Below are 22,834 nucleotides of genomic sequence, written 5' to 3' on the forward strand. Positions count from 1 at the left end.
TCCCAATATATTTCAGTTAGTTACTATGCCCAGAGGCCATTTATTATGGTGGGATGAATTCCCCTCTGACTGACGCTTACATCCATGTGAAAGGATAATGCTGACAGATAGCTCCTCCACTCTGAGCCTTTGAAGATACACAGAGTCCCATCAGTTACTAAAATTGGTTCAACCCCAAATACACTCTCGGTCAATTTAGGTTTAAATGGTAAAAGCGGGAAATAGTGAAGACATTCTGCTATGTTCTCTGAGTTTATGAGGATGATGGCTTTGGGTCAGGTTCTTTTTTTCCTGATGCAGCTGCAGGATAAAATGAAAGCAAAAGCCAATCAAAGCAACTGATCCTGTAATAGCATTGAGGTAAAAAAAAAGCGCCAGGCTTTTTTTTATAAATAGCAGCTTTCCTTGATAATAGAAAGAAACCTGCTTACTGAACATAATGCTTGCCTTTAGAAGACTGAAGAGAGATTACCTTTAATATTCGATATGAAACTGGAAATTTTCGAATCAGACAGAGAACATGACAAATGCGACAGAAGGAGAGAAAATGAGAGAAGCTCATACGAAAAGTGTGAAACAAAGAATACCTGAACCCGAACTGAAATTATTCGGGTTTCAGTTCTTTACAGTCTGAATTTCAAGAGTGTGCAAAGAAAAAACAAAACATTTTCATTTGTGGGATGTTAAAGCAATAGAGTAATCAGTCCTGTAGCTCAGCACCGCACTGGGAGAGTTTGGTGTCCCTAATTAAACAGAGGTGCATTTATTGAGCGGCTCGCGCTCAGACGTGGTGGTACGTGAATGCTGCTTGTCTGCGCGCGCTGCCGCACCTGTGCCGCCCGCTTCTCCCCGCACGTCAGAACATGGCAACTCTTTAAACCTTTCCGCCACACGGGAGGAGGCTGCACACCGCCTCGGTCCTGTGAAGCGTTCACAGGTTTCTCCTGCTGCTGCTCTCCGGTTCGAACCGCCGTGTTTACACCGTCAGCGCGGTTGATACCGCACAGCGTCTCATTTAAGAACTTCCGGTGAGAATTTGACACCTGGGAAGAGTGGGACGAGATAATTACTGCTCCTTTCTCCCACCAGCGCGGTTTTAACAGAGAACTTCCAGAGGCATCATGCAAGTTTACGTGGCTGTGATATTCGCTTGTGGAGTGTCTGGTAAGTTCAGCAACTTAATTGACCGGATTATGATTTGAACTCTTTTAGGACATTTCTTTTACAGTTTACATTTGCAATTTAAATAGTTTCACGTTTGCATTGATAATCAGACAGAACTGAAAAATTGGAACATGATTGCACCGAAGGGATGTTACTGCAAATGTATGTCGATTTTTCATCCATCTCAGAGTTATGGTGTAAATTGTCTTTCATGTAACAGCTGGAGATTTACTGAAGCACTGCTCCATCCAATAATCTGATTTTTTTTTTTAAATCGCTTATCTTTTCTTGATAATAATGTACATTCAGATGTTTGCCTTGTGTTTGATCCCATTTTTCTGTTATGTTGTGGATTTTCTGAGGTAGGCTAATCTGTGTATTTGAGGCATTTTTGCTGGATGTGTATGTGATATAAGCTTATTTATTCCATACTGTAGCATCTGCTGTGAAATGAAGCGTCTCTAGCCATGAAGGGAACCTTTTTCATTCAGTTACTGTCCTGCTGCTCCAGTGGGATTCTGTTACTGAGGGAAGCTACTGTTGTTAGATAAGGGGAAACCAACATACAATTTACTGTTGTATAATTTCACTTTAAGTAACAGCTTTGGAACAATTTAAAACTAAAACCACTAGAGAACTGAAACTATTCAGTTTGTTATATTCTGTTCTTTTTTGTTATAACGTAAAGGAACCCATTGATAGAATCAACAGATTAAGTTTCTTTAAATAGTACAGAACTTATCAAGACAATGGCAGTGGTTTATCTTGAATGCAGGGGAGCATCTGTGGTCAGTTTGCCTCCGTAACTTGAATAATGTGCGCACCACGTTCCTTATCAGTGTTTACTAGGTTTCAGCATGTGCTAACAATGGGAAAGGCTGTTAGTGGGGAGTTATCAGACTGGCCGTTCATCCAAGGAAGTCATAATGCAACCTGTTTTATAGGATTATGTTTCCATTTCCCTTTTACATATTTCTGTTGGAGATCTTCATCCTAAACATAGCTGTTTGGTTACAGTTGATCAAACAAACAGATCTTTTTCTACATATTTTTGTAAATTGGCCAGACATCAGAAACAAACGTTGCTGTTTTTAGAAGCAAATTGTTAACAAACAGGTCAGAAACTGAAAAATGAGGGGGTGTTTTCTCATTTATTAAATGTATCAGAAGTAACATCTACTATTTTTCTGATTGTTTGAATTTAGTGTTTTGCTGAAATGTTTCAGCTCAAATTTTCATATCAGTGAAAGATAAGCTGAATAAATAAAACAAAGGCCTTCAAATTATTATTTTTTTAATGAAACAACAAGTGTTTCCACCCAACCTGCCCCATAGATAAATTTAACACATAAAATATCTGTGATTAATAGAGGTGGTAAATCATTTTGAATTTATTTCTCACTAAACCAGTCCATTCACTTGAGTCATTTAGTGAGTGTTGCTTAGATAATTTGTCAGAATCAGTAAGTCAACCTCTTAGTGGACTAGTCAAAGTCCAGACTTCAGCTGAGATGTTCTGTTTATGACCTTAAACAGGCCATTCATATGTGAATGAAAATAATGTATCTAAAAAGGTTTGGCCAGTTTAATTTCTTTCAACACAATTCTCCAGTTGGAGACAAAAAATGATTCAATTTAGTTTATTTTCTTTCCATTTTATGTATTCAATACTATTTTGACGATAAACAAGTTTGACTCCGTGACCAAAGACAGAACGAGTCCTATAATGGAAATCAGCTTTCTTTTATGAGGTAAAAACACATTTGGCACAATTTAGACACTTTTTGGCCAAATTGTGTTAAAAATGACAGCTCTGCTTAGTACATCTTTCACTAAAACCTTTGTGGAGCAAATACGCTTCAGCTGATTCAGTCCTAATCTGATGATGTTTTAACCAATTTATAGATTTAAAATTCTGAGCCATTCTTTTGTGTCTGGACAAGAATTGTTATTGTATTTTGTAATGTTTACTTAGACACTTACATTTTTTCTAATTTACTGTTTAATTACTAATAAATCAGGTAGGGTAACAGCAACATTAGTGATGATGACACTATCAAAACATTCTTATCTTTACACATGTACCAAAAGTTTGCATTTTTGATCTGATAACTGTGGAACTATTCTTAATTTTTTTCTTGTATTGTTTTGTCTTCTGGTGGAAATGACTTCTGAAACCCTTTAGCTTAAAGGGTACAGAAAAAATAAAGAGCTAAAGGTAACATTATTTTATTTAGTGACTTCAGTAAATGAAAACCCAGATGAGTCATTTGTGAAATATATGGGAGGAACTAGCAACCTCAGACACATGTCCTAGAAGAGAGACAGTAGGAAACACAAAAATAGAGTCTAATGCATTATTTGTAAAAGCCAGGCACAACAAATCATGTTCTTCTGTGGAAACAGAGAATACATATACTGTATATATGTGCAAGCAGAAAATAATTTTGTCTAATGATCCCAATTTTAATTGTGACAAAAAATGAATAACAAAAATAGATGAAACCTGTAATGGAAAAGAATAATAACAAAAAACAGATCAAACTTGTAATGAAAAAAACAACAAAAACAAATGAAACCTGTACTGGTGCAATTAACCATTCATTGCAATACAAGATTTAATTTATAGAAGGTAATGTAATTCCTTTGTTTGTTTGTTTTTTGTGGTTTCAGTTACCACCTCTATGAAAAATCCCATTATTTTTTCCATTTTTTGTGTTTAATCTGCCTTTATTCTTTGGGCAGAAACATTAGGTTCAGTCAGACTTCAAAGAAAAGTGGAAATCAGCCAGGCCAAGTGACATTTGCCTGTAAACTTCCCAGAGTTCAAAATCTGTTTAAAATGACTGTCATAGATGAGAACTGGAATTATAAATATTCACTATTTTAGCTAGATTCATATTTCCCATCTAAAATCTTGCTAATAAGATTTAACAGATTCCTTCTTCCATGGCAAAAGATATAGAGTAGCATGTTATTCTAGGGTCTTTCTTTTTCACCTTCTTCTTTTTGCTTCCTTGAGAGTGAAAGAACATCTTCTGCCAGACCTCCAACTGTGAAGCGGCTGAGTCAGACACATAACCCGTTCCACTTCCAGGTTACATCAAACATTTATACTGACTATACCTTGTTCTATTCTCCTACAGTTTGCTTTGTTTCAGAGGCGAAAACTAAAACATTTATCGACATATTCAACTTAAAAGTTCAATCTCTGGCTTTTTTGTTGCCATATCACTTTAGGTTTTGTTTAGATAATGAAATCAAGGATTTACATTACAGCATTAGGCATTAAAAAGCAATAATCCTGTTGGATAACTGACAGAAAAGCATATATTTCAGGGAAAATAAATATTAATGTGAATCGTGTCACTTTAGCACCACAAGTTGTCTAGTAGATTTATCATCTCTCATATCAGCTAAGCCGTTAATATTTTAGGCATGGTTGGGTCTCAGGGTGTGTTCACACCTGGTGGTCCGGGTACCAAAATTGCAGCATTTGTTACACTTGCTGTCACTTTAAAACTGCAGTGTCAAATGAACCAAACCCTTTGAGCAACCTGTTCCCCCCCTTTGCCTGTGGTGCACCAAGAACTACTGAAGGAAACGACATGAAAACCAGACACTCAGTCAACTTCCTTCTTCACAAAATGTAAACAAAAGTGGATTGTGTCACGTCAGATTTTAATTTCATATTAATGTGATGGAAACTTAAGACATCTATGCACAAAGACACTTTTCAAGGCTGAAGCAGGGTTGTATGTAAATAAGCCCCCAAAAAGCTACTCCAGCTTACAGTACAGAATGTGCTGCATGATGTTGTGTAGTTGAAGTTAAAACCTTTCAGAAGACCATGTAGAAGGCTTTCACATTGCCCTGATGCATTACATTTTTTTTAACTTAAAACTTCTATTGCTTTTATAAATGTTTAGAAATAAAATAGAACATTTGAGAACAGCATAAGTTCCACACATACAAACATGAATCTCAACTTACGGTAAATAGAGCACTATTTTTTATATACAATGTGAGAATGGAAGGCAGGGATGAGAAAACTGTGTCTGCTAAACAGACATTGAGGACATTTTGGTTTGATCTGTTTTCTGATGGCTACATTTCTTCTGCAAACGTTAAAACCTGACCAGCATGCTTCATTAGAGATGCAGTACAGACGGTAAATTACAGCTATTGAAATGGTTGATGATACTAATAACTCCTTAGGTCAGGACAAATCTAACCCATAATGGTTGTTTTCTGTGTGCTGTGCCTGTTGACTCCAATATTTTTTTCTGTCATAAAACTACATAGTAGTTGTAGCAAGATGAACTTTGCAGCTTTATTTTTGTTCATGAAAACACTAATTGTATTATTAAATGATAATGGATGTTTAAAGAAACTTTAATAAGCCCTTTTGATAGTTAGCTGTGGAGGCTAAGGCTTTTAAAGCTGAGCCTCCATGAATTATTCTTTCCTTCAGTTTTATGACTAAGTTTTATAGCCAGTGCAGAAATGACATTTTAAAAGAAGAATTGTGAATTTGATTTAAATGGAAGCCAGTTGTTCACAACAATTCCTTGTGTTTTTTGTGATGTATGAGTTTTTGAGAAGCAAAAGTATTTTGACCTTTGTAGCAACATTAAAGTTTACTCTGGGTTTTCCTCATTTTATTTGCTTCAAGGGGTATTTTAAATGTCCCAATAGGTCATTAAATAAGAACTTTCTCCCTTTTTGTACATTTAGTATGCATAAATGTTTAAAATATCCTTAAATCATGAGTTAAGTAAAAACAGAATTATCCTTTAGAATGTTATTTCCTGATGCTTGTATAGAAAATGAAGATTCAGCTTGTTCAGCATCGGAGCAATATAATAGCTGTTTCCCTGCTGTCTCCCTCAGCTCTGCCTCACATGTGGCTGCAGGTCTGTTGTAATTTTTAACATCAGTTCCTCTTAAGCTTAAAAATGCAGCAGCTCACATTTAAACAAGGTTGAGGATGCCATTCTCTTATAATTTTTCAAGGTAGTTTAAAATCACAACAGCTTGTATAGTGCTCTGCGTTCTTTACAGGCAGTTTCTGTCTGGGGCCGACATGCGTCCTGCTTGATCTGATTACAAGTAAACAGCAGAGTACAGGTGTGAATGCATCCAGGACACATTGAGGACACATTCAGATTCCAGAGCTCAGGTCACATTTGGCATTTGGTGAGGTTTTGGACATATTCTGCAAACATAAACCACCTCTTTGCCTTTTGTTGCTCTTTACAAGAAACCAGGTTTCCATCAGAATCTTTTTTCTAGCTTATCTGTTTTTTGCAAACACATATTGTGCATTAAGTTAAGTCCAAACAAACAGGCGGTCTTTTCACAGAAACCCCCGCTGCTACTTATGTGAACAAGTAGATGTGGTTGCAGTGCCTCAATCCAGGAAGCTGGCTTTTTGAGTCCAAAGCTGTATATGTTATGTCATAACTTATTTATGAAAACATAGCAAAATCCAGAACACATCTTGTTTAGATAATTGAAGCATAGAAATAGTCATTACTTTATTGTGCAACATTATTCATTTATCATCCTTCTTGCAAGCTTCTGGCTGTGGAAATTCTGATTCTGAAATGATGTCCTTAAAACCAAAATATGATCCAAAATAATAAGTCTTTTTATAAATTTATCCACACTTTAAGGTTATATTTATAGACTCAAACATATGTTTATATTTGGCTTACCTTTGACAAAAGATTTAACAAGATTCAGAAATAATTCTTGATTAATACACTGTTTTAGACTTAGACTTAGACTTGTACTTTATTGATCCTTTGGGAAGACTCCCTCAGGAAATTGAAGTTACCAGCAGCTCTAGTAGTATTAATAGAGTGTGTATTGGTTCATAGTTTCCTTTTAAGCCTATGTCTTGTTTTCACTGAGTGATATGGCACAGATGGATGTAGATTGGTATGTTTTTTTGTTTGTTTGTTTCTTTGGGGGTTTTGTCTGCCTGCGATGTAAAAGCGACCCGGACCCCACCATCCCTGGGTTGCCTTCAGTTTCAGGTCATGGTTAGGGTGGAGCTACTGGTGTTACTAAAACTGAACTGAACTAAAATCCTGCTTTCGATAAAGAAAAGACACGCTGGTGTGTCACGTTTGTCGTCGCGCTAACATGACGCAGCACTAGGCGTTTGGGTTTAACCCCCTCCTGCCCCTTGAAAGTCTGGTGGTGGAAAAATTTTCCTGAGTTCCTCGACTATAAAATGGCGCCCTGACCCATACCGATCAACAGGAACGAAGCAATGGACATTTTTCAATGGAGTTAAAAATTTGGGAATGCTCGATGAACTAGTCAGTCTAATAGCGCTGTACTAGTGAAGTGTTGCTCCATAGCTAACGTTGTACCTGTTTTGACATGTAATACTCAGTCCCAAGGGTTTTGTTGGTTTGCAGATTCAAAATTTGGTGCAAAAACCCAATTACTGCAAAGTACCTCCAAATTACTCCAGATTACACTGCAACAACACGGACAGCGGTCAAAACTTGTCTCCCCTTCTGCCTGCTATTTGTTTCCCCTGATACACGGGAGCCTCCAGCCCCACCTAGTGACCAAACAGGGAACACTTAGCATTTTTTGTTTGAACTGATACATTTCAGTTTCAGCTTGAACGTGTGATCTGGTCTTGTTTACTGCTTGGCACCTCTAAGTTTATGATGTAAAAGTTTTCAGCTTGTAATCATTCCAACTAAGTTAATAATTTCTTTTCATGTGAAGGCAACAGTTTGGGTTTTCTCTTGACCTTAGCAAAACAATCATCAGAATTATGCATATTCAAATTATTTTTGAATTTGCAGTTCAAATTCTAAACTACTTTCTTGATTCCAAAAAGAAATTAAATAATTATTATTTAGACCTTCCCGTCCTGTACTGGATCAACAGGTTGGATGAAGTACCTAGCTTCATCCAACCTGGATGAAGCTAGGTTGGACAGAGGCTATCTGCTAATTGCTAAGCAGATAGCCTCAGGCCCTGTCCTGTCTTTGAACATTCAGCCCTACTTATGGACAGATTTATATAAAAATAGTCATATTTAAGCTCATATATTAGTACTTTGTGTTGATTGAAACTTAGGAAGCCAATGAAAGATATATAATCAGTCCTCTGGCAAACAAACAAAAAAAGAAATTAGTTAATGTAATTATGCTTCCAGAATTATAATTTTTATTTACATAACCTTCTGACTTAAACTGCACTGGTGATACAATATTTCTAGGATAAATAAGGACATAGTAATATCATCATATGTCCTATATAAGGATACATAAGGACATATCCTTTTATAGGACACATACTGTACATCTCTGCAGAACAGAAATGTATAATATCTCTGTGCTGCAGAGATATTCTTAAAATATAAAAAGAGCTTCTTAAAAATCCCCTCTTTTATAATCAGATCTATCAGAATACTTCTTAGCGCTGGGTGCAAACAATCTCTTACGCACGCAGCAGATCAACCTTAATACTTCAAATTAATAACTGGTTTAAAAAATTGGCTGGTTATGGATCTTAGACCCATTTGGATTATCATAAAAAGACTGATTTCTTCTCTCTGTAGCTCATAATCTGTTCTGCATCAAGACATTTCTAAACTTCAAGCTTAGAGCTTATTCATTTGCAGAACCTCAGCAACAGTTAATTTTCACTCACAGTCATGAGAGACATGGGCTAAAGTAAAATTACGTGATTATGCTGCTGTTTATGTGAAGATGTACTAATTAACCAGAATGTACTTCAAGCCAACTGCTGGAGGGGCATTTTACAAATTTTAAAAATAATTTTTCATCTAATTGTTAACACTAATCCAGGTAAAGAGTTAATCAAGTACTGTATTTGGAAATATTTCTTCAGCAGAGCTATTTCACACTTTCATTAAAAGTAATCAACAGTTCATGTTTTATTGTTAATGTTTTGGTGGGCTGTTGGGTTGTGTACATTTTCTCTGCTTTTAACCATAAACAGAACAGATTGCTTGAAAAAAGCAGAGACTATGAGTCACTACTGGAGGAGATGATTTATCTGTCATTGACGAAGCCTTTTAATTTATTGCAGCCGTTGCTGAACATTTTTGCAAGTGCAGTTTCATTGTTGTCAATCTTTACTCAATTTTCTGTTATCTCTGGTTTTTCATGGCAGTAGCTGCATAAAACCTCTAAAATATGACATTTCATGACCATGAAGATTGCCATTGCAGTTGTTTTATAGATTTAACAGATAGTAGTCAACAGATAGTTCATCTGTTGACTACTGTTTTGATTAATCATTTGATATCAAAGGGTGCTTAATAGATTTTTTTATTTTATTTACAGAACTGGTTGAAGCTAAAATTGCCACTTGAGGTGTTTTGGGTAGAACATATTTACAGACAGAAGCTTTTTCATCTTAAATGCAAAATGTATATATTTTTGGTTCAGTTTTAATTTATTTGCGGCTGTGAGTACGTTCTTTCAAGAAGTGGCCTTTTGAGTCTTCAAACACCAGATTTATTGATTACTTCACTAGTTGACAATTATTTCAATCTTTGATTAATCACAATTAATCCAGATAATTGCTTCAGCCCTACATGCATTTGTCAGACTTTTACTTCTTTTTGCAGCATGTACAACAGCTTGGCCAGACAAACTATAAGAAAAAACACAGTAGCTTGACAAGAGCTGCATAAAACTGAGCATTTCGGTTCCTCTACATAAACATTTTTTAGGAAAGAATCTTTAGAGCATTTAATTAAAACATTTTGTGAAAGCTTTGATTTAAGTCATATTTTTGTGACTTTCTGTTTTGATTACAGCACTCAATACCACAGAGGAGAAGGGTACATGCCCACTTGGATATTTTCCCTGTGGCAATCTGACAGTCTGCCTCCCGCAGCTCCTGCACTGCAACGGCATTGATGACTGTGGAAACCAGGCAGACGAGGAGAACTGCGGTGAGTTTTGTTCCGAACTTGAAGGTTGTAGTTTCACGCTGACTGCCAAATGGCTTTTTTCCTAATGAATAATGGCTTTTATATAATCGCAGTATATTGATTAATGAATTGAATGATGACTATGTCAGTTAAATGTCACATAGTCCATATTTTGTGGTACATCAGTCCATTCTGCAGAGAAACAGCCACATAAAATGATGCCAACATCCACATATTTCACAAGTTGGATGATGTTCTTGAACCCTTTTTTTCTCCAAATGAAATGATTGGAATTAGGCATCATTTCCAAACTGCAGTCCAGCTCACTACATTGGTTTTAAGGGTTTGTTCTTTCTGATCTGTACATGACGCTCAGCCTCAGGCAGAATCCTCTCAAGGTCTTTGGCTTTTGTTCCAGTCTTCATGCCTATGTTCTGCACCTAAACACATTCATCTATGGGATACGGAAGCAGTCTCCTTTGTAAACACTCTGATAGCTGGAATTTCTCAGGGTGTTTAGACTCGTGTGTAAATGTGACAGATGAATGAGAGACTCTTAAGGATCTGGAATGTTTCAGGATGAATCAAATGAACCCTGTGGAGGTCCACAAATCCTTTCTTGATATTTTAGCTGATTCCTTTAAATTCCTCCTTGATGTCACAAAAGGGAGCATTGTGTTTAAGGTGTTGCTTCAACATAAATCAGTTAAACTCAAATGTTGCGAATTAACCTGTCAAACACTTACAAGCTGTGATATCATTGCCTGGGCTTTCCCAGCGTTATTAACCTTTTATGTCCCAAATGTAAAATCTCTGCCTGGATATTTTTGCTTATTTTAATTGTACGCAGTTATTTAAATGTCCTGTGAGTAAATATATTTGCCCATTTATCAATAACACCTGGAACTTTCAATATCTAGCAAGTTATTTTTGCAACTACCCCTCAGATTAATTTCATTCCCTGCTATGACGAGGGTGAAATTACCGTAATAACCCGACATTGGCTGGAAAGTGCATCATCTCCCCTTTCAGAAACCATTTGAATTTCTCAGATAGCGCAAAGTGTGGCGGAATTACGGTTCTGCAAATTTGGCTGGATTGCCGCCGCTGCGTATAGGACATAAAGGGTTAATGGAGTTTTGGTAATCCTAAATATTAAGACTGATTTAATATCAGATTATGAGAGAGTTGTTGTTGATTAAAAAGTTTCAGCCTGTATATTACTTACGACTTTTAATTATTAAACAGTCATTTCTTTGTGCATATCTTTCTTGATACAAAACAACAAACTCTTTTTAATTATTTGAATTTCTTTTTCATATTTATTCGTATTTATTTTAATGTTAATCTGGTTTTGCAGTGAAGGAGTTAAACTGACACTTGTTTCCTTTCAGCCCATTACTTAAAAAAGGATTTGGATTTTTATGTTGAATTTGAACAGAGCTTATTGTAATCCAACATATTTTCTGTAATCATCTTATGCTGCCACATTTGATTTATCAGAACATTGCACTGAAATTAACAACTTTACTATTTGGAGTAAAATATTATTTCAAAAATATATCCCTATTATTACCTGGGAGTCTTTTTTCATTTATGGTTTTTTCTGTCTGTCTTTGCTTCCTCTTACTGGCTTTTGATTAACCTATGACATGAATTTCAATATGAGAGCGTTATCCTCTTTTAAGCATGTTAGCATCTTGGTAATTAGATGTAATTTATTAATTATTTTTCATATAGCCTTGCTTCTTGCAAAGAAGTAATATGAAATGCTGCCACAACATTAAACAGTTTTGAAACATGCAGTTTCATTTTTTTTTTTTTTTGTTCTATAGAAATCTCTTGACTTGCCTGTGATTCTGTGCATTCACGTTCTCGCTGGCTCATTTATACCCTCAATTTGTTCCTGAGATTTACACAGAAAGAAAAAATTTTATGTTTTTTTGCACAGAAAATCTATTCATTCTGGCCTTGAACTTTTCCACTTTTGAAACATATGGTCTATATCTATCTGCAAGTTCCCATTATGCCTCTAGATGAAAAACTATTTCCTGTGGCAAAAGAAATCTTATGGTGAAACTTCAAAAAGATGGAAGATGAAAAGGAAATAATAATGATCAACCAAAATTCGGTGGAATTACACTTGTAGCATTATTCACCGCAAATGTGTACCACCTTCAATCTAAGCTGCTCCGACTGACCTTTTGAACTGATTCATTGATAGTATGTTACTGGGAAAGAGGGAATAGAAATAAGGCTCTGATTTATTGCTCAAACACTACGAAGGTCAGTTGCACTTTATGAAAACATATTTCACTGACAACTATTAAAATAATCCCTCTTGCTTTTTCTGCAGAAAAAAATCATATTTTTTTTAAGATATAAGAAAAATGTCTCATTAAGATTGGAAGCATTTCCTTTGGATGAAAGACAAAGTAAATTTGCTCAACTCAAATGGATCAGATGAAGACTTTTCAGGAGATGTAGTGGAGATTGTATTTAGAAATGGTGAAGTAACAAACTGGCTGACTTGGTTTTTATTTCAGAAAAAGGACAGTTTCACTCTGATGGCAATATTAAAAAAAACAAAGCTTACTGAAACAGGAAACTTGGTCAAACACGTTGCCCAACTCTGACCCAAGAGAACAGCTTTAGGATTCTGTTGAGGTAAAGAGTAGAGCAACAAAATCTTGCCACTGAATAATACAAATCCATCCATCCTAAAAATAATAATAATGCTGACATTTTCTATTTGAGCAGGGTTAAGCCTGGATGTCAAAACACTGAAAATAAAACATCTAAATTTCCCTGGGTGTTGGAGCCTGTATTTTTCTCAAGTGATCTATTGCAACACATCACTAAACAATCTAAGAGAAGCAGCTATGAATTATTGGACGTTTTTAAGTGACAGTTTGTTGGCATATGTTCCTGCCAATGGTTTATGTCAGGAGTGTCCTGGTCCCGTCTGGCCCGTGTCATGCCAGTTTTAGTTCCAACACAGTTGACGCAAATGGTCCAATATGTGTTAATGGGCCACGATCCCAACTTGCTCTGTGTTGTTGTTGGTAATTATTGAAGCTGCTGTCTGAGGAACTTCACTGATGCAATCTCTGAACCAACCCGATTCTCTGCAGCTTTCTGTGAGTGACAAGTTTAATGAACCCAGGATTACATCATTTGTGAAAGGATGAGTATGGAAGTCAAACTCTTCTGCTGTCAGTTCTTCTGTGATTTAGTATTTTTCTGTTTTCTTTCTTTAACAGAAGTACTGGTACATTTAAAACAAATTGAATATTGCATGAAAATGAAACTCCCATATATATCCCAAGCCTTTGTTTCTAGTAATTTTGATGATTAGCGCCTAATCAGTTAATTAACACAGAATACCTGTAGAGTTTTCCAGAACCTTTAAATGGTCTCTCTCTGGTTCACAGTCATGGGGAAAAAGATGGCTGACTGGACACATGTCCAAACCAATCCCAGAAGAAAAATAAATATCTAAAATATTTACAGCAGAAGGGAGCATGGGTTGAATTGAATTTCATGCTACACTTTTCAAATTGTACTTGTGAAATGAAATTGGAAATAATGTAATCAACAAGATGTATAAATACTTTTGCTTGAGTACCTGATAATGATGCGATAATCTTGAGGATTTTTTCAGTATTTGGTAATAGGAGTCCAAATTTGACAACCCAATTCAGAAAGTCATGGGGAGCTAAAAATGTTGCACCTGCAAAGCACAGAGACGTTAGATGACCTGAACCCAAATGCCATACGCTGGGAAAGGTACCGTGACAAAGGAAAGAGTGCTGAGTTACTAAGAAAGCATGATTTGAAGTTTATAGCACCGTTTGAAGCACCGTTATAAAATAAAATTGCCTGACTCTTTTCCCCATTCGATGGATATCGCTTTCCACCATGAAGACTAACCTTTTACTTTGACCTTCACATCTAAACCTTTAAAATCTATTTTTGTTGTTGGACCTTTTAATGTCTTTATTGTTGACTTGACCTAAAATGTTGCCGCACTGTTTGCTATACTCCTTTTGTCGTATGTCTTTATTGAACCAGAAAATGATATTTAGTTTTTTTTTTTTTTACAGGATCCTAAATGTAAAGGAGACATTATGAAGTGTTTTAACATTTCAGCATAATCTTCTCACCTGATCCACAACCTAAGTTTTGTCACATCAGGCTTATGCATGACTGGTTTCCTGGCTGTTATCTTTTAAAGGACAATCATCAGTCATTACAGCCTGTAAAGCAGCTCTCAGATTATAATAAATTAATCTTCCCTGTTGGCTGCCATCTGTGTCCCAGCTTTTATTCAGTCACAGAAAATTATGGTCTGATGTCAGATATTTGTCAGGAAATGTTTATGGGTTCAAGTTAAAATAACTTAATCTTTTTTTTATCCAGCCTGACATGTATGTTATAGGTCCATTCCAGACTCTCATAAAATAAATCCCCATAAAAATTTCCGTTTCCCATCTTCTTCAGTTTTTTGTGTTTGTCCTTTGATGTTCTCTTTTATTACTTGTGACGCCACGGATACTTTCTCTGTTCCAGTAGCACAGTCCACTCACACTCCATGTAATGAACATCACCGCAGAAAAATAACTTGGATGTCTTCAGCTGTTTTGGAAAAGGGGAAGTGGATGCAGTTTGACTCGTTTAACAGCCAATGTGAATCCACGTTGTACCAGGTTTTGGCAGCTTGCTGGTTTGTACCTGCTGGGCAGAGTTCCCAAATGCCAACTACAATTAATTTCTGCAAAGAAAGAAACAATCAGCAATAACCTCTTTGTTATTAATAATTCATTCATCACACAAATTCACTTAGTGATATTCTAATGGACTTCCTCTGGAAAATACGAACATTGTCAGCATTTCCTCTGTAGTTTTATCTGTAGTTTTTTAGATTATTTCTTGGAAGTTTATGCCTCACTGAATTTAGCAAAGACACTGCAGTGTGTGCTGTAAATGCAGAGGACAGCTGTTCTAACTAAAGTTGTATCAGCATTTTTTCACATGATGGATTTCTTTAGTTTATCAGGGAGCCAAAGCCTCCTGAAAATCTCCCCTATCAATATGATAATCAAGAAATATTTAGGACCTAGTTTAGGATTCAATGATCAGGAAAGTTTTATAGCAGAAAAATAACTTTTTATTGAATGATCGAATTCTGACTACATGTAGCATGACCAGCCAAACTATGGGAAAACATTGTGGCTTATTTACTGGGAGAGATTGTAATTTAATGTCTGATTGATAACTGTAACACAAGTAATATATATTTTTTATATAATTTTATATAAATTCAGACAATAAAGAGCAAAAATAACACCCAATTTGCAAATTGTTTTGGGGTAAATTGAAGAAAAAAATGTTGTCGCAGGGGCCGAGGAAATATTTCCTCAGAATATTTTCAACAGTATGAACAACATTTTGGTAACTCTTTGAAAATAGTTGCTGTGTTTAATACATGAACTAAAACATCTCAGTTTAGATCTGACCCTATTATTAAATTAATGAGAATGGTTTAAAAAGTCTGATTACTAAAGGATGAACACCTTTTGCTGTACCTTATATTTTCCATTAACAAGATTTTCATTTGTCAGTAATATTTTTCTCCCAATTAAAATTAAAAGTCTTCATCCACACAATTTGCACAGTTTGAGTTGCAGTCACACAAAATCAGACCAAGGGCATCAAAAGACTCCCAGGTCGCACTGTGGACATCCCTTATTTGGGAGTTTGTCTGATTCAATACCTAATGAGTTAATTTGCCGGCTTCCTTTTTTCATTAACACAAGCCAGACATAAAGTCTTTTAAGTATTACTGTGGGAACTGAAATAGCCCAATTAAAAGTAAAAGCTCTTGAAAAAAATCACTTGCATAATAAGTCCTACTAACAGATAAGAGTATGAAAAGTATTATGGTTAGGCTGCTGTTTATTGTCAAACACCATCTGTATCACAATCTCAACTGCCAAGGCTTTGTTACTGGCAACAGCTTGGAGATTAAAAATCAGCCCCATTTTATCAAATAAGCATAAAAAAAAGAAAACTCTGTTTTGCAAAAACAGGTCACAATATATTATGCAGAAGGATTTTCCTGTAAAGCCACCCACTTTTCCCTGAAGTGTCTGTGGTCTGTACAGTGGAAAACAGAACTCATCCTCAGCCGTTTGAAATATGGTGTCAATACCTCAAGACGGAGATTTGGGACATTAATAAATGCTTAAACAAAACCTTTTACTTTTTAGCTGATTCTTCCCGCGCTGGAAGCATGAGCGCTGTTAAAAGTAACACTGACTCATGTTCTATTGTTTGGTTACTGTGGCCCATAGGGCACCAGTTGTCAGCTCTGTGTTCTAAAGGACTGAGTGATGAGAAGTGGTTTCTGTCTTTTGAACAATCCGTATCTAAACCAATGAAACTGTCAATTTTCTGGTACTCTAGAACCCCTAAATGGGCCGCTTTGACAACCGGATAGTGAAAACGACTTAGCAGCTACAAAGAAAACTTTTATTCTTATTTTTATTGTTTGATCAACTTGAATTTAAATTATAGAATATCATTTAGGCCCTGGTTAGACGGAGCTGATTTTCGGTGGAAGCGTAATATTTTTGTTACAATCCAGTCGCTTGTTTACACATCTCTAGTGATCAGAATCTCTGACTTCAGCACTTTTTGAAATGAGGTGCCAAAGTGAAAGTTTTCATGAACACCCCTCAGAGAGGTGTGAGGTACTCTGCAGGTGTGAAAGTGAACATGTGCTGACGGCAGGGTTTGTTCTGCACATGGATGGACAGATGTCAACAAAAACAATGGAAGATAGCGTTGTGCTTTGTGTGCTACTTAACCAGTTTAAAATAACTCCTGATACAGAATGTATGCTGCTATTTTCTAAATGGGGTGGAAGCCTAGGGTCAAAAGCTTATGTGTGTTTTGACAACATGCTAAAATCACAGCGCCATACAGTGGCCTGGCATGACAACTACAGCAGACTCAATGTGTCTGTGATTTTGTCTAAACATGGAACTTTTTCCCAATCAGTATCTGAAAATACCGGCAGTTTCCAAACAGCAATTTCATGTACTTGTGAACTTAGAGGGAAATAATTAATAATGCCTCGCTTGACTCCTCTGTCGCATGCTTGCATTAGTTTAAAAACTGCAGTAAAAGCAAACAAAATTACAAAACCACTCATGCACAAAGCATACATTACAATCCATTACACTGTGCATACAGATACTTATACCTAACAGCGGTTTTCTATTTGGAGTGTTTCTTGTATCGGCCTGAGGATATATATGTTGCGTAATGATGTTAAATAATTAATTCAATGTAAGAATCAAAACCTACAAGTGAAGGTCTCGCGCAGATTTTCCTCAGTGATTTCCAGTAGTTACAGCCTCAACCAGCCACAGCTACACTGGAATATTTATACAGTTATTTATATTTATATAGTTAATTTTTAGGATTTCCACAGACCTTTTGGTACGCTAAATTGATTTCTGACCTAATTTTCTTCAGATTCTTGCATGAACTAAAGCAAAATTCTGCTCACTCTGGTTCTTGGTAATCCACAGCAGCAGTCTCTTTAAATGTGCTTAAAAAACAAGATGCCTTACTGATTACATGAATTAGAGAAAACCTTTCCTGTTTATTGTTGCAATGATGGAAACCTTTAATTATGTAGTTGATCATTTCCTGCTGCCATCAAACACCAAGGTTTACATGAAGTAAAAAATCTGTCTGCCTTAAGCATTTCAAACTGAAATGGTCTGTTGATAAATTGACTGAATTTAATGTGTGGGGAAAATGAGTAAGGGTTATAGTATGATAGATCAAGGTTTACTCTGGTACAAACGAGGAAAAATTAACTCTGTAAATGTAAAGAGTTCAACTTATTTCTGTAGAGCTCCTATTAAATTGACCTTAGTAGTGTAACATACAGCTCAGTTTTTTTATGAATTGTGCATCAGCTTTTTTTGACTACAGAGAAAACATCCAACAGTAGAAGAGTAAATATTTGAACATGGTGTTAATATAAGGCAACTTTTAGGGACTTGAACAGTAGAGGGAAAAATAAGCATTCAGTATTCCACCAAGTTTTCAAGTTTCCCCACTTACAAAGAATGGAGAGGTCTGTAATGTTCATCATCCCAATAGTGAGAGACAGAATCTAAAAAACATTCCAGAAAATCATGATTTTTAAATAACTGGCATTTCATTGAATGAAATAATTTATGATACAATAGGAATATAATTATTGCAGAAACATTCATTTTAAATTCCAGACATCAGACGTTTCCTGTAGTTTTTGACCAGGTTTGCAGACACTGCAGTAGACGTTTTGGTCAGAGTAAACAAATATGGCCGACTGGGAAAAAGGTAACGGTGATACTTTGTGGACTATTTTTAACAGAGGAAAAAAAATGACCCAAAACAGAAATCTGATGTCAATGGGACTTTCTGGTGCGCCATGGGAGTTATGTTATCCTTTGTATTTTAGATTCGTAACCTCACTTTCTGATTGACTGAATGTCACATTCATCAGGATGCATTCTTGTTTGTCCTCGGGGGACACCCAAAACTCTGTGACACTGGCTCAAGACAACTCAACATGTTGAATATCTCAGATGAGATTTTAGATCGGAGCAGTCCCGTCTCTCCAAGCAGTTTAGATCACGCTTATCATGTGAGATATAGAGCAGGAATATCTCCTGATCATTTTGAACAATTAAAATTGTTAGAATAAAACAATCTGGAGAAAAATCAGCATAAATAGGTTTCTGAAATGAAAGGTTTTAAGATCCAGAAGCAAAACAGACATTTGTAAAACCACCAAAATGTTGCAGAAGCAAACAAAAACCAATACTGACATCTTCATTTGTTCCACTTAAGATCAGCAACGTTTGTGTAGCTGAACCAGCAGATTGTAAAAACAGTGTAGCTTCATTATGCATTAGACCCAGAAGACTTCTGCCTTCCTCGTAAATGTGCTGAAAGCTGCAGCCTTTTGTTTATACCTCTGTGTGCATCTATAATACACACAGAGGTATAAATCACTTGTATTGCTAAAAGACTGAAATCAATTGAATACATGTGGTGAATATTTTAACATTAACAAGCAACCATTATAAAAAAAATGTACATTTTTGAATTATTATATATTTTATTATCATTATTAATTGTCTTAAGCTGCTCAGGAAGAGCTCTTCATAAATGTACAATATTTCAGATGCGCCAAAACTTTTTCTACTTCTTCTCTCCTTGTGGAGGGACAGACGTCATGAACTACAACAGCTGTGTAGCATAGCAACATGGTGCAAAAATGGTCAACACAAAAAAACAAAGCAATAAATCACTCAGCCTGAAATGAAGTATTACACAGAAAATCACCCAGTGGCTTCTTCCATATTTAGTGGGTGATCCGTCAATAAGTTGTGTGTTTAGGGCTTAAGATATGATCTCAGAGTAGAAGCGGTATTACACAGCAATGGAAAAATAATTTGATCTGTAAAAGATTAAAACTAAAACAAAATGTGATGGTAATTTGTAAACGAGCTCATTACTCTTTAGTCCCTGCAGGTGCAGGTTTCTTCCATTTCACAGATGTTCACTATTCCTTGATCTCTTGTGGTTTTCAGCTTATTTTAAGATGCCTCGCTATGCTGCTCTTGTCACCATCTTTCTTCCATTTTTTTTTACAGCTATTTAATGTCAGCTGTTAAGAAAGAGACATTTTCTTCTCCCTCCTCTGGTATTCTTTTTTGCCATTGCCAGGTTTCTGGTGCAGATTTAGAGTTTGAGTGACGGAGCATATGCCCAAGAGGGGGTGGAGCACAGCATGGTCACAAGCTGTGATTTACATCTATTAGAGCCCCCTGACTTGCTCTGATTGGTTGCCTTTTTATATAGCATAGATGGATTTATAGGAATCACATTAGACTACGACAGTAAGAAGGCAACTTATTGAAATGACTTATATAAGAAAGCTTATTACTTTTCAAGCTGCACAGTTTTATAACCATTCTTGTGTTTGAAGCAGAACTATTTTTGCTCAGTTTGTGTTTCTCTGTTAAATTCTCAACAACATAGCCTGACAGCATAAATATGATAAAGGGAGTAGCAACATCAATCTTGGAGTGTATGCTCATTACAGCAATGTAAGGTGCCGTAGTAAGAGAGCATTGCTAGCAATTCTCTGACTGTGAAAGACTGGATCAGAAACTGAAGTCCTGATGAGATCAGTTTGATGTGAGTTGGTTTGAACATCCAGATCTGTTTATCGTACAGTTTATATTCACCTGGTTACTAAAGGTTGGGACCCCTTACCAGAGCAAGCACTGCTGTGTTTCTTTTATTTGATCAATAAAACTAACAACCTGCTCATGTGGGTGTTAACCTTGAAAGTGTTGCTGCTGAATGTTCTCGCATTTTATTCTGGGCTAGAGCAGCATTTCAAAAATGATTCATTATTTAAATTTCTGGATAAATATAGACTCAGACCACAGGCAGATTCTGACCTTTTGAATTGTTTTTGTGCAGATGTCAAATTTTAGCTAAATTTGCACATGGGCGTATCACCTCAGTCGTACATGATTAGGAAATTGTTACTCAGCAAGAACACCATAGTAAAAGTAAAAGAGCAGTTTGAGGCGTTCAGCAAAAAGTTTGAAACAACTTTGAAGTCTTAAAGGAGATGCTAAAAAAAGTCTCCAAAAATCCTAAGATGTCACCACCAGGCCTACAACAGGCTATTGCTATGGTTGATATGAAAATGCATGCTTGTGGAATTAAAGATTGGTGGTGCACAAAAAGGGAATTTAAGGTCAGGTTTCCAGGGAGAACACAGCCAAAGACTAGGACCAAATTAGGAATAAATGGAATTTTAAAAAGTGATCAAGTCCCAGATCTTTGTTCTCTTGAGAGAAGTTTAGATCAGGCCCAAAACATCCAGCCTGACCTGAGCCCATAGACATTGTGTTTGAGTCCGATTCAACCCAACTCATTAATTTACTGTGATTAGGACGACATGCACATTAGATGTGCGCTGCACTTGTTGCTTCTGATTTACTTCTGCACCTTTTCCTATATTTACACTAGAACAGGGGTCTGCAACCATTATAACCCAAAGAGCCATTTTGTTCTCAGGCCAGCCAAAGAAATCTCATTAAGAGCCACCGATGTCACATAATTTTTGGGAAAAAGACATTATGCACATCCTGTTCATAAAGGGAAATTTGTTATTTATAAATATCCACCATTTTATCAGTGTTTTTAGGGTTTGAAATAAAGATAAACATAATATTTTGCAAAGAGCTGTTGGATAGTTTTTTTTCTGTGTGATAGAAAATTGTGTAAAATAAAAAAGCACACAGATTTCAAACTGACCAGAAAAAAAGGATCTGAAAGCATACAATCTTTTGGCATTCTTTGTGGCAAGGTGCACTAACTTTTGTCAGGATACATAATTTTGATTCACAAATTGTTTGTTTTTTAGATAAGATAAGATAAGATTTATTTGTCATTGTCATCAACAGATTACAACGAGATTGAGATTTGCTAGAATCGACCTTTATTAAATAAAAACTTTATTGTGTTACATTAACAGACTTAAAGGCATCCAGACTTTGCAGATGTTTCTTCCTGGGTTGAAGTGTGCAGTTAAACTCAACTGTGAGCCTCCAGAAATGACCCAAAGAGGAGAAGGGGACAAAGATGCTTCCTGTATTAATATTTTGCTCTGCACACATACTGATGTCCTATTTTTAATACTCTATTTCTGTTCACATTTGCAGAACAACAGACAGTATTATGTTACCAAATAAATCTTAAGGCGTTGAGTGTAAGCTACAAAAGTATGATTTTTTTTTATCAAACCTGAACATTGCATACATAAAAAATGCTTTGCCCTGAAAAGCATTTTTCAGGGCAAACCAGCTGAGCAAGAGGAGGCAGACTACAGTGATGAAGAGACGTCAGATCATGACGAAGCACGACCCTCAGGATTAAACTGACTTTAGAAAAACCTCCTTTTGAAGGAGATGTGCCTTTTTTTCAGGGCAATCACTGCAAATTTGCCCTGAAAATGCAGTGATTGCAATCACTTTGCAGTGATTGTTAAATCTGAAGTGAAGAAGATAACATGTGGCTGAGGGTTGTCCTAGATGAAAAATAATACTTCATTGCCCAAATGATTGCTTCACTGACCTGAAAAATTCATCAGCGCTTCAGTTAAGCTGATGAGACACTGACTCAGATGTTTTTTTGTTCACAAATGTGCAGCAACCCACCGCTTACAAAGCGTAACTTCTAGAATAAAGCTGAAAGAAAAAAGTTCTGACTCAATACCTTGAACACTGAAAAAAGCTGCACATCAGTGCCGGCTCTGATTCTCCCTCCATCCCAGTCCTTAAATAACCTCAGGCTGTTTTCCAGGTTAAGCTTGTGCAGGAGGCGGAAAAGAGGCTGCATCAGAATTCATACAAAAATAACAATTTGTGCATTTTGCTAATATACAATATCTACAATAAAAACATGAAACAGCAGGGAGGAATCTACGCCGTTATGGTTGTTTGCTCTCCAGTTTCTGACTTTGACATTGAGAAATCAATCTAATTCATACAGAAGGTCACAGCAGCAGGGACTTCCATGAATGTCAATTTAAGGGATGATATTTTACTGCATTGATATTCGCTTTGTGCA

General features: G+C 36.1%; 1 protein-coding gene across 2 annotated transcripts in view; it reads left to right on the forward strand.

Moving 5' to 3' along the window:
• The first annotated feature begins 888 nt into the window (after nucleotides 1–888).
• rxfp1 (relaxin/insulin like family peptide receptor 1) overlaps nucleotides 889–22,834 on the forward strand; it is a 122,377-nt gene continuing 100,431 nt past the window's right edge. For both annotated transcript variants that reach the window (XM_023328283.1, XM_023328284.1), the window contains exons 1-2: nucleotides 889–1,164; nucleotides 9,992–10,129. In XM_023328283.1, coding sequence (XP_023184051.1) covers nucleotides 1,122–1,164; nucleotides 9,992–10,129 — 181 coding nt within the window. In that variant the 5' untranslated portion in view covers nucleotides 889–1,121. The remainder of the gene's footprint in view (nucleotides 1,165–9,991; nucleotides 10,130–22,834) is intronic.

Source organism: Xiphophorus maculatus, chromosome 23 (genome assembly GCF_002775205.1).
Source record: "Xiphophorus maculatus strain JP 163 A chromosome 23, X_maculatus-5.0-male, whole genome shotgun sequence".
Lineage (NCBI taxonomy): Eukaryota > Metazoa > Chordata > Actinopteri > Cyprinodontiformes > Poeciliidae > Xiphophorus > Xiphophorus maculatus.